Source organism: Gigantopelta aegis, chromosome 8 (assembly GCF_016097555.1).
Source record: "Gigantopelta aegis isolate Gae_Host chromosome 8, Gae_host_genome, whole genome shotgun sequence".
In the NCBI taxonomy this organism is placed as follows: domain Eukaryota; kingdom Metazoa; phylum Mollusca; class Gastropoda; order Neomphalida; family Peltospiridae; genus Gigantopelta; species Gigantopelta aegis.
This window is the reverse complement of record NC_054706.1, coordinates 35,767,278-35,780,363: the sequence shown is the minus strand read 5'-3', so window position 1 is coordinate 35,780,363 and position 13,086 is coordinate 35,767,278. Positions and strand designations below refer to the sequence as shown.

At 38.3% G+C, this 13,086-nt stretch overlaps 1 protein-coding gene across 1 annotated transcript; it reads left to right on the top strand.

The window, feature by feature from the left end:
- Positions 1-824: 824 nt before the first annotated feature.
- On the top strand, positions 825-12,789 carry LOC121379637 (phenazine biosynthesis-like domain-containing protein 1). The gene is made up of 9 exons (XM_041508283.1): positions 825-923; positions 6,152-6,251; positions 6,765-6,890; positions 7,754-7,863; positions 8,989-9,018; positions 9,603-9,691; positions 10,909-11,096; positions 11,605-11,667; positions 12,555-12,789. The coding sequence occupies exons 1-9, from the start codon at positions 825-827 to the stop codon at positions 12,662-12,664; spliced, it is 915 nt and encodes a 304-aa protein (XP_041364217.1). The 3' UTR covers positions 12,665-12,789.
- The last annotated feature ends 297 nt before the right edge of the window (positions 12,790-13,086 follow it).

Below are 13,086 nucleotides of genomic sequence, written 5' to 3'. Positions count from 1 at the left end.
CTTTGATATACCAGTCGTGGTGCACTGGCTCCCGCCATGAGAAGAATAGAAGTTAACTAAACAACTGAACAATCATGTCCTAAATTTAGAGGCGGGATAAATTCCTGCACACGCGGTAATGTCAGCGTGTAGAAATTGTTGAAGTAACATTTAATTGTTTTGATATTTAGATTACAATAATTAACAGTCTAATATATTTAAAAGGACTGTCCTGAGTTTGCAGCCATTGTAAAATGTTTGCGATAACAGAGCTTTGTTGGCGACTACTATTTCATACTAAATACATTTTCTTGTTTAGAATACCAGTGTCTGTATATCCAGTGGCGGATCCAGAAAATCCATTTGGGGGGGGGGGGGGGGGGGGGGGGGGGCAGTGACATGAGTTGGAATGCCAAGGGAACTTTGGAGGAGGTTTGGAAGGGGATCGTAAAAAAAATGAAAATTAATATATAATAAAATTATAACTATCTAAAAATTTAGGGGGTCCGGGTTTCCTCTAAAAAAAAGCAGTGTCAGAATGACCATATGTTTGACGTCCAATAGCCGATGATAAGATAAAAAATCAATGTACTCTAGTGGCGTCGTTAAACAAATAATAAAAATTAAAATAATAATAATAATAATAAACTCAAGACTGTCCCTTTAATGACAGTGTCGAAATCATGTCTTCGTACCTTTCCCTGTTGTACTAGTATAATTATTATACCGTACTGTACAGCTTCGATCATTTGACCTGACCGAGATAACCTGACCCGTGTTTGTTTAGCCTGTAACCCATTTACCACTCGACGAGTCACAAACAGCGAAACATATATCCCAGCGTCATGTCGCAAAACACAACCTTCCCTATTTACACCGTCGACGCCTTCACCGACGTCAAGTTCAGGGGCAACCCCGCAGCAGTGTGTCCGTTATCCGACGACGTAAGTGTGACAGAAATAACGCAGCGGTGGCCATCTTTTTCTTTCTTCTTTCTTGCAAAGCTCCTAATCCCCTTACTAAGTACTATAGTATACATCGAATTATGAGGCAGTGCAGTGAAATAAAGGTATATAATTGAATTTTATAAATGTATAATACATCTATATATATCTACAGTTAAATATCTACATGTGCATTATAATATAGGTCTACAGTGTAGGTAAAATATATTTTTGCATTAAAGTGAAAAGAAGCAAAGGCCGATGGCGGACATTTTTAAAGGTCCACGCTTATGGCACATTATTAATACACAGTATATAAAACAAATACATAAACATTACAGTATTAAAAAAAAAGAAAAAAAGTACCCGTCCCAGTTATTAATAATTAAGTGACTTTTTGTAAAACGCTTGGGAAAACCCCCCACTGCTCAGTCGATTTGACCCGCATCAGACCTGTGATGTTACTCGCATCAGACCTGTGATGTAGCATCTGGCGTTCTGTTAGTAGGTCAACATGCCGACAGCAGAGAATGATTTTTTCGAAAAACAGATGATTCTTAAAGGGACATTCCTAAGTTTGCTGCAATTTTAAAGATGCTATCGACTAACAGAGACTTTTTAACGATTGTAATTACATATCAAATATATTTGTCTGCATAAAATATTAGTGGCTGTATATTAAACGTGTTTTTGATCGTTCTAAAATTTGTACTAGGTTAAATTTAATTTTATTTCCTAAAATATATGTTTCGTACGTACGAAATTATTTGAAGACAAAATCCAGTTTGGGCTTCTTACAAATATTAAGACGACCAGAAATACATTAAATATACAGACACTGATATTCTAAACAAGAAAATATATTTAATATGTAAGTTTAATCGTAGAAATAGTTTATTAGTCGGAAACATCTTACAATGCAGCAAACTCAGGAATGTCCCTTTAACGGACGCTAGTTTGGACATTTTGGTCTTATCACATTTGTACATCTACTCTAATGGTACCTAAGCACGTTAACCGAGTTACCTACCTACCTGTGAGAAGCAGGACACAAGTCCAGTCCCGACTTTTGAAAGTTGACTGTAATAAAAACAAATTGTGTTCAGATCAGAACGCATTTAAAACAACAAGCAAAATAAATAACATTATTTTATTGATTAATATCACATAAAATAGGGATCTGAATTGATTATTTTAGACAGATCGGTATGATGCAATACAGGTATGAACACATACAAATAATAATACGATTTATCTTGTTACCAACACCCGTTACTACAGGTGTTGTTCATTGTTTATTAAGCTTTCAAAGAAGCGCGATTATTTCATAAACTTTCTGTGGTGTCCTAATTACTGTGGAACTGCCATCATTGTTTAAAAGGTAGGTAAGTCAACTAGGGTTCCAGAAGCAAAGACATGCAGGAAAACCGATACCCAACTATCCAGATAGCCTGAAGACAAACCAAGTAAGCCTACTAAAATGCTATATCTAGGGGGCGGGAATCAACATTCTTCAAACTAAGTACCTAGATTGGTGCATATATGTATACAATTGCTACTTGCCACCGTTAGTTTCGTTTCATTGCATTGGTAATAAAGTTAAGTATGCCAAGCACTAGGCTTTTTAAACCAATACCTACACTATAAGGGTTTAACCCTTCAAATTAGATAGCTAGGCTAGTTTAACTCCCCCCTTCGTCATTGTATTCGATGCTACAAGGACGGAGGGGGATGGATGGGGACTTAAGACAATAGGTACAACCTTAACACAAAACTAGGATTCACATACAGACTACACGCTCATTGCATCAGTACACAGGGTGCATTGACTAATGATAACAATGCACCCGCCCCCATTTAATGGCCCAGCACGTACTCTAATAAGGAACCGAACAAAAGAATACCGGTTCCGAGTACACAATTGCAATGCACCCAGGGAAAGCTGAACAAAAGAATATCGGCCTCCCCCACCCAAACCCCCAATACTTGCTGCTGGTAATAACTTGGTACTTGGTGATGTCACGACCAGAAGCGGTCAGGCCCTTTATAAGGGCCCTATGGGCAACCTAGGGAGACACCACAGCATCGCAGAGGTCTACAATTAACGAGCTACTCTCGATTCACTAATATCAAAAACTATATTAGCTCGGCCTTTCGACCGACCGTTCAAAATTGCGCCAAATTCCCTCAATCAAAATTGCGCACTTTTTTCTCTTTGGCATTTAACTGCTCCATTCAAATTCCATAGCACCACCACCACCACCACCACCACCCCACCCGCCTGTTACCGCCTTTGGACCTGCCAATGCAGGCGGTCCCTCCTCTCCCCTCCCCCCACCTTTCCTGTCATGGACGGAGGAGCCGGCCAAGGCCGGCTCTTGTGCCCACGACAGGCGTGCGCTACAACAGCTTGTTCTGAATGTGCTCGTAAAACCCTATGACCTGACCTGACCTGACCTGACCAGACAGTAGAGGTATGATCGTATGCCGGTGTAGACAGTAGGGTCAAGATCGCGCGTCGGTGTAGACAGAGCTAATTACTACATGAACCCAATCTAATTAAAATTAGCTCCACTATTACATGTGGATCTAACACCAGCCAGTTGGAGCTCATGTCCACCAATCAAAACCTTACTTGCTGAATCCTGCCAGTGATTTAAAAATAATTTGAAAACATGCCGAATTATTCTGAGGGTATACGATATGTTTCATATGAATTACGAATGCCTTATTTAGACCAGTAGAACTAATTTTAATCGGATTGCTAACAACACTGCGTAGTCCCCAATGTCCAGGTAACATTTCGTCTGTAAATAATAATTTAAATATTGACCAATCATATTCGCCTTTTATAACGTTATTTGGGAGCATACAAATTCTAAAAATATCGTGCGAGTCTATTTTAGTGGCCGCAGTACAGCGAACCATACCAGTACGTACGGGGTGGGTTATCAGTCTTCAATTTTACATTAAAAATTATTTATTTATTTATATATATAAAAAAACCCAACTAAATCAGTCTTCAGTTTTACATTACAAATTATTTATTTTATAAAATAAAACATGTTTTAAGGCATTCGTAATTCACACGAAACATGTCGTATACCCTCAGGATAATTCGGAATGTTTTCAAATTATTTTTAAATCACTGGCAGGATTCAGCAAGTAAGGTTTTGATTGGTGGACATGAGCTCCAACTGGCTGGTGTTAGATCCACATGTGATAGTGGAGCTAATTTTAATTAGATTGTACATGAACCGTTCTTTTGTTCTTGAATTTGGATCCGAAGTCCGGAATAGAAGGCATCCGATGTCGACACTAATAAATTAACGGTAGTTGACCGGTTTACACATAATGCCAGTTTAGATAGATGCCACTGTGTGTGTTTGTGTGTGTGTGTGTGTGTGTGTGTGCGTGTGTGTGTATATACAAACTGTGTGTATGTGTGTGTGTGTATATATATATATATATATATATATATATATATATATATATATATTCCGCACGCACTAAAAGTTTGTATTTAATTATGAAATACAAGCCCCATATTTTTTATCGTTCTAGGCTTGGTACCCTCCACTGGCGTAGGCAGGATTTTATATTGGGATTGTCGGGGGGGGGGGGGGGGGGGGGGGGGGGTTGCGAGGGGGCACAACCCACACTATGTATATACATGTGTAAAATGTAATAATTAAAAAAAAAAAAGTTTGATGGAGGTGTGGGTGGGGGCGTGTTCGCCATTGTAGGTACGATATATATATTATATATAATATTGGCATGGCCGTAACGCTTTTTTATCAAAGAGGCACTTTTGTGGGTTATATTTATTGTATCTGTGGAAATGTCCTTCTTAAATGAATTTGAAAGGAGAGTCTGGCAACCGCGAGCCGTACCACTATATTTTACACTGGCACCCCTGCTCTGGTACCCCCCACCTCCTCCCCCCCTCCTCCCCCTCACCCTTTTGAGATCTAGTTTAGCTCGTGCTAGTCGTGGTTTTTTGTTTGCCGTATCATGCGCAACCGTAGAACATGTGCCGGTGGGGATACAGGCTTGGAACAGATATGTTTAAAAAAAAAAAGATGTCATATTTATCGACCACCTTAAATAATTGTCGTATTCCCCAGAGATGAAGTGGTCACTGCAGATCCTATCCCACCGCGATGGTCCTTTCCATTACGCACGGGTTCTGTTTAAGAACCACTTCCATGCAAACCCTGTGATTGTCGGTTTGTTAAAGTTCGGAAAAACTGCTGCTTTGATACATCCAAACACTAAACAATGGTTCACCATATTTTACATTTGAAAACTATCTCCAAAAGAATATTCCAAATTTAGCTCTTGGAGTCGACAGGCGTTTTGGCAAGCGATGGGAAAAACGCGACTTTTTATTGCGAATATATTAAAAACGGGTAAATTATTATATATTTTTTTGATTGATCCTTCATATATATTGTAAAAGGTAGATACCAAACAATAGTGAATTACGTTTTTGATAAACGTGGACCTTTAAAACCAAGATGACAACCGCAATTATGGTCACATCGCGTTTGTCCTGCTTTTACATGAAAACGTATTACAAATGGTACCAGTATTAAAAATGTCACACTTTTTTTTCACGTTTGAGCAATTTTTATCTAATTTACTAGACTATATAGCCTTTCCACAATATCAATTAGGCCTATGCCGTAAACAGGTAATGTTTGTATCTTTAAAACACGTTGGCGTTTAGGACCGTGGTATGTACTATCCTTTATGTTAAAAGAATACCAATGATCTCTTGTATTAAGTTTACTGTTATTCAGGGATGAACATATTTCTCATTTTATTCTCTAGACCATATGTCGTGTGTCTAATAGCTGAGCAGGTTAAACAATGTGCCGAGGTCCAGCTAACATCCCCTTCTTTTCGTGAAGGTAGGCCCACTCTTTGTTTTCTTTTTTTTGCTTTACACACAGTTTGTTGATGATTTTATTTCTGACCTCATTGATTGTTATATATTATTGATAAAGATTATACTAAATATGTGGTTATCAAGGGTTTTTTCCTTTTTAAATGTAACTGGGTGAATTTAATTTAAAATATCCTGCCTGATATCACTAGACCTAATAGAGTATTAGGGTAACACGGAACAAGTGGACCTAAACTTCCACTGCGCTAACTACTGGCCAAGAGGACGCAACTTAGGCATTTGTGTTAAAAGGTTATTTATTCTGGTTGTTTTGTAGAAGTTTCCAGACGACCTGCTTCAAAAGATTTCAGCAGAGATAAACCTGGCCGAGACAGCTTTCATTACAAGATTAAAGGAAGACGATTCCTTTGAAAACAGTCAGTTATATTAACATTCTAAAAAGATCGCTAATTTTGATTGATTAATTGACTGATTGATCGATTGACTGCTTGGTCGATCGTGTGGCGGAAGGACGGGTGGTTGATTGATTGATCATTTGAGACTAATCGATCACTTGATTGGTTGGTTGGTGTGTACCTCACATGGTACCAATCTTGAAATAGTCCGATGTTTGACATACAATATCGGTGGGCCCATTGGGCTATTTCTCGCTCCAGCCAGTGCACTACGACTGGTATATCAAAGGCCGTGGTATGTGCTATCATGTCTGTGGGATGGTGCATATAAAAAGATACCTTGCTACTGATGGAAAAATTTAGCGGGTTTCCTTTCCAAGACTATGTCAAAATTACCAAATATTTTACATTCAATAGCTGATCAATGATTAATAAATCAATGTGCTTTAGTGGTGTCGTTTAACAAAACAAACTTTAACTCTAACTGTAGATGCTTGTAAACCATATCAATGTTTTAGAGAGTGGTGAATAAAGTTGAGTGTGTGTTTTGTCATGTTGTAGGCGATACCTTCAGACTGAGGTGGTTCACGCCGGTGTGCGAAATAAAACTGTGTGGTCACGGAACGTTGGCGACGTCTGCCGTTCTCTTCGACAAACTCGGTATGTGGTAGATAGGTTTAAAGGGACATACCCTAGTTTCAATCCGTGAAAATTAACACTAAGTTTAGTTAATCTACAAACCTGAAACACATTTGGATAAAGTTACAACTGAGTGAAACATGAGTCGGTGACTTTGAAATGGTTGAAATACCCTCTGAAAACGGACTAAAACTCGATTCCATAACTGTTACTTCTCAGACGCACGTGCGTTTTTAAAAATATGAGAAATGCATTTTGTGATATTAAAAACACCAGGATGACCAAAAGACACTTTGGGAAATTGATAATCTAAACCATAAAATCTAAGTAAAGTATGATTTCAGTTATCAAAAACGGCTACAACAGTCAAAAATATACCTTAGTGTTTAAAAACTAGGGAATGTCCCTTTAAGAATAGTTGAGGGTTTTGCACTCTCTTTTTTCTTTCTTTTGTTTGTTTTCACCTTTTGGGGTGTTGTTGTTGTTACCGGCCTCGGTGGTGTCGTGGTTAAGCCATCGGACATAAGGCTGATAGGTACAGGGTTCACAGCCCGGTACCGGCTCCCACCCAGAGCAAGTTGTAAACACTGCAACCTCTTCTCTCTCACTAACCACAAACAACTAACCCACTGTCCTGGACAGACAGCCAAGATAGCTGAGGTGTGTGCCAGGACAATGTGCTTGAACCTTAATTGGATATAAGCACGACAATAAGTTGAAATGAAAAGTTGTTGTTCTATTATATGGGATTTTAACAAATTAAAAATCATTTTAGCTTTATCATACTAAATGTTTTGAATCAACTAGAGCATAATCCTTACACCATCATAACCATTGAGAAAGAAAAAAATCCTAAATAATCGTACAATTTTGTGAAATTTCAGGTAATAAATCCGACAAATTGGTGTTCAAAACTCTTAGTGGGGATCTTGTTGTTAAACGAAACGATGACTGTTATCTCATGGATTTTCCGCTAGGAAGAACAGTTGAACAGGTAAGGTAGCATACCAGTCAAGCAATAACTATTATTACTCCACTGTGGTTTTTACATGAATATATATATGAATAATATTTCCATATACTTATCATTTGTGACACCCATTAGCCGATATGTACTTTTGTGCAGGGGTGTCGTTAAACAAACATTCATTCATTCCATCTGATGTCTTTAATTTGAACGTAAGCATTAAAACTAAATTCAAATGCATCTTAGCATTTGTGTATTTTCGGACTTTGGCTAAAAGTGATAAATAAAACTACACAACTTTCAGTTTATATTCAGAGGCGGATCTAGGGGACCCCAGGGCCCGCCCCCCAAAAAACCAGTTTGCGACAGTTATAATTTTATTATATATTAATTATTATCCCCCTCCAAATAACTTCCAAAGTCCCCTTGGCATTCCGCCTCATGTCAATGGGGCCCCCCGAAATGGATTTTCTGGATCCGCCACTGATATTCCATTGTGAACATCATCCTACCATACTGGAATAAGCTACTTTCTACTATCATTTAAAAAGCAAATATAAAATAAATAAATGCATAAGCGTACGAGGCAGTGGGGCTGGGCGGCAACTGCCCCCCCCCCCCCCCCCCCCCCCCCCAGTGCTGGATCAAAACCTCAAACATTATATAGATATTCGGACAAAATGGACTTTTTTTTAACCATATATTTCTATCAATCTACCCTCAAAATTAGTTGTAATCCATATAAAAATGCATAGTGATTCGTTTATAACCCTATATAGCTGTTTGGTAGTAATGCTAATATACAAAACTATTGTTATCCTGATTGATGTATTTTTGTTTAGTTCGGACAAAAGCCAGCCTGCCACCCCCTACAGAAATGGGAGCCGGTACGCCTATGATTAAATGGGAATACAAATGTATCTATTTCACAAAAGAAGAGAGATAAACAAAAAGCATATAATTAATATATTTCATACATGATACCGTACATTTATATAACATGTTTATTTATTTTATTAATACACCAATACCTAATTCACATTATGAATGATAAAAACATTGTGTTACAAATGTAAATTATATCATGTATTTTGTAAATACCTTTACATGTACTTGTACTTTTATGATTGTTTTTATTTTTATTTTCCTCAGAACATAGAACGCCATGAAGGGATTATCAAGGTTAGCATATGATAAATATTTTATTGCACTTATTGTACGTTTTGATCTGAAGTTTGTTTACACTGCGTTATGCTGTACTGCATATTGCAATGTAATGCATTATTACTATACTTCACACACACACACACACACACACACACACACACACCACTGGTGCTGGAGAAAATCCGCAAATTCGGACAAAAACGATAGAGATATTGAGGCAAAATAAGCTGGCCTGATACCCTTTTCACCATGTATTTCCATCATTCTACACACAATATTAGTTGTAATCCATGTAAAAATACATCGTTTGCAATCCTATATAGCTGTTTGGCAGTGATGCTAATATTAATAAACGTCATTATTCAAATTCGGGCATTTTCGCTTAATTCGGGCAAAAAATTACCTCCACTCCAGCCATAAAAATGAGAGCGATTATTACCCGAACTGCATCTAAGTTTAGACTGAAGGTAATTATATTAGGTGTTAATTGCTGTCGGATAATTAACTAATATACGTTTTAAAGTTTAATAAGACAGTTTATCTGATAAAGAAAATACAACAACTCTGACTGACTGAACATTTGTTTTTATTTCCGTTAGAGCCTGGGTGAAACTCCTGAACTGGTGGACGTCGTCTACTGCGAATCGCTGAGATATCTCTTGATCAGGGTCAAAGAAGGCTGGACAAGGTACTGGTCAAGTAAAACACTAAACAGAGTGAGCCGAATTTATAAAAATCAGTTTTAAACTTGCACTCGTCTAACTACATGTATATATTTACAATGCTTTAACTCAGGCTTCGGGACATAGCCCAGTGGTAAAGCGTTCGCTTGATGCGCGATCAGTCTGGGATCGATCCCCGTCGGTGGGCCCATTGGGCTATTTCTCGCTCTAGCCACAGCACCACGATTGGTATATCAACGGCCGTGGTATGTGTTATCCTGTTTGTGGGATGGTGCATATAAAAGATCCCTTGCTGCTAATCGAAAAGATTAGCCCATGAAGTGGCGACAGCGGGTTTCCTCCCTCAATATCTGTGTGGTCCTTAACCATATGTCCGACGCCATATAACCGTCAATAAAATGTGTTTAGTGCATCGTTAAATAAAACATTTCTTATCAAAGGCCGTGGAATGTACTACCCTGTCTGTGGGATGGTGCATATAAAAGATCCCTTGCTGCTAATCGAAAAAAGTAGCCCATGAAGTGGCGACAGCAGGTTTCCTCTCTCAATATCTGTGTGGTCCTTAACCATATGTCCGACGCCATATAACCGTAAATAAAATGTGTTGAGTGCGTCGTTAAATAATACATTTCCTTCCTTCCTTCGTAAATATGGCCCAATGTCTTTAAACAGTATATAGACTAATGAAATGTTCGCTTTTATTGTAAATACTAGTTAGTCATTGATTATTGCAGATGAAGATCGGGTTGGGGGGTGGTGGTCACTCCTCTCCTAAACGTCAGTGTTCTGTTAGTTCAGTGTTTAACCAGTGTACCATTAATATAGTGAATTTACTTCTCTTTTTTTAAATGGGGGGAAGATGTAGGCCTACTATGAAATCCTTTACTTCGTGGGATTAAATTTTCCTGATTTTGCTAAAAATACGCATTTCGTTGGGTACACAAATTCGTGGATAGAAGTAGTATATATTTTCACTGTTCTTAAATTCCTTGATTGCACTAGTGCACGAAAATTATACCACCACGAACGGAAATCGGGGCCCTCGGTCTTTAACATTTAACCTGGATTATGCATGGTAATTGTGGTGAGTTTGGATGCTGATCCTCACTACTGCCCATTATGCGTGTGTAGCCTCATCCAGGTCTGGATTGTAATATTAAAAAAAAATTCTTTTATTATTTCCTACCTTTATTACATGTTAAATGTCATAACATATTTTCAGAGATCAGTTTGAAGACTGGACTCCAAATATCAGCATAATGAACGACGCCACAGACTCACTGGTAGCTTTGATTATCACCACCAGGGGGAGTCCTCAGCAGGGTTATAAAGATAACAAAGGAAAACCATACGATTTCGTTTCCAGGGTTTTTGATCCGTGGACAGGTTTGTCGGAAGACCCTGTCACAGGTAATACGTCGCGTCTGTGTTGCGTCGTCTCATGAGAGAGAGAGAGAGAGAGAGAGAGAGAGAGAGAGAGAGAGAGAGAGAGAGAGAGAGAGAGAGAGAGAGAGAGAGATGTTCAGAGAGAGAGAGAGCTAGAGAGATAACCTAGCGTCATAGAGCGTTTTCTCAGAGAGCACGAGAGAGAGAGAGAGAGAGAGAGAGAGCGTAAGAGAGAGAGAGAGAGAGAGAGAGAGAGAGAGAGAGAGCGAGAGAGAGAGAGAGAGAGAGAGAGAGAGAGAGAGAGAGAGAGAACTTTATGTTCAAATGAATTGAAGTCTCTATTTGTCATTTTCTTCAATAAGTCAGCCATTGCCTAAACTCGCTTCGTATATTTCTCAGAGCACACGCAATTCTGTCTGTTTCCCTCCCCCTCCCCACCCCCCCCCTGTATACTCTCTCTCTCTCTCTCTCCTCTCTCTCTCTCTCTCTCTCTCTCTCTCGTGTTCACTCTTATTTTTTATAACTGTTTCAGGTTCAGCCCAGACTGTGTTGGTTGATTACTGGTCAAACGTTTGTGGAAAAAATGAATTCTTCAGTACGTAAACATTATTCGTTTTCATTGCTTTTCCTCTGTGTATCAGTCTAGATAAGAAAGCATAAATTTTATAATGTTGTTCACATGAACACAACTGTCTATCCACCACTGATTCATTATGCTGTTCTAAAGAGAAAAAAAACCCACTAACACATGATTATTATTTTCATTTATTTAGTGTTTGGTGTCTTCAGAAAGGTTGTAGCATATACATATATTTATTGTCTACAGATTTTTAAAATATATATTTAAAAGGACTCCCATATATTACGTCTTGTTAGAAAACAATGTAAGCATTAAAATCAATGAGTTAACTAAAGTACACGAAGTAACGAAAAACAAAACAGAAAGTAAAGCAAACCTGAGCTTTAAACAATTGAACCCGAACTTTTCATAAACGAAGTTAAAGAAGAAAGGAAATGTTTTATTTAACAACCGCACTCAACACATTTTAGTTTACGGTTTTATGGCGTCAGATATATTTGTTAAGGACCACACAGATATTGAGAGAGGAAACCCGCTGTCGCCACTTAATGGGCTACTCTTTTTCGATTAGCAGCAAGGGATATTTTATATGCACCATCCCACAGACAGGATAGTACATACCACTGCCTTTGTTACACCAGTTGTGGAGCACTGGCTGGAATGAGAAATAACCCAATGGGGCCACCGACGGGGATCGATCCCAAAACGACCGCGCATCAAGCGAGCGCTTTACCACTGGGCTACGTCCCGCGCCAAACGAAGTTAAAGAAAACAGATTTAAATTAAATTACACTAAATCAAATTGAATTAGTTAACAAGAAAACAAAACTAAATGTTTATGTCATATGGACATACACACAAACACATGCCCATTACTAACCACCATATTTACTGCATTTTAGCTCGACAGTGTTCAAAACGAGGAGGAGAAATATATATCAGACTGAAGGGCGACCGTGTAGAACTTCTAGGTAAAGCAGTCTTTATGATGGAAGGCCGGTTTCATCTCTGAACCTTATTAGTGAAATGAAAAACTGTCCATATTAAGCAGAAACCATGCAATGCTCTATATTTCAACATACCGTCATCCTTGAAAAGACCTTCACCTTGGTGTTCAATAAAGATCATCATTATTTAGACTGCGTCTTGTTTGTTAGTATTCCGTTATAAATATAAAGTAGTATGGGATGTTTTGTTTATTTAATATGTTTTAACGTATAAACTGATTCAGCAGAGTACCTTCTGCATTTGCCATTCTCTCTCTCTCTCTCTCCAGCCTTCCAGTAAAACACCTGCTTCTGTAAACAGTATACTATATACACAGATAAGTAAAACAAATCTTTGTTGTTATGGAAATAGTACAACCGATATCCGCTACATATTGCTATAAGCGTATGAGCCAGGGGGCAGATGGGGCAATTGCCCCCTAATTGT

Excerpts from the sequence above, each read along its gene's own strand:
- LOC121379637 (XM_041508283.1), top strand. The coding sequence starts at position 825 with ATGTCGCAAAACACAACCTTCCCTATTTACACCGTCGACGCCTTCACC. Across the intron at positions 7,864-8,988 it reads TAGGAAGAACAGTTGAACAG|AACATAGAACGCCATGAAGG; the intron begins GTAAGGTAGCAT and ends TATTTTCCTCAG. Across the intron at positions 9,692-10,908 it reads GTCAAAGAAGGCTGGACAAG|AGATCAGTTTGAAGACTGGA; the intron begins GTACTGGTCAAG and ends ACATATTTTCAG.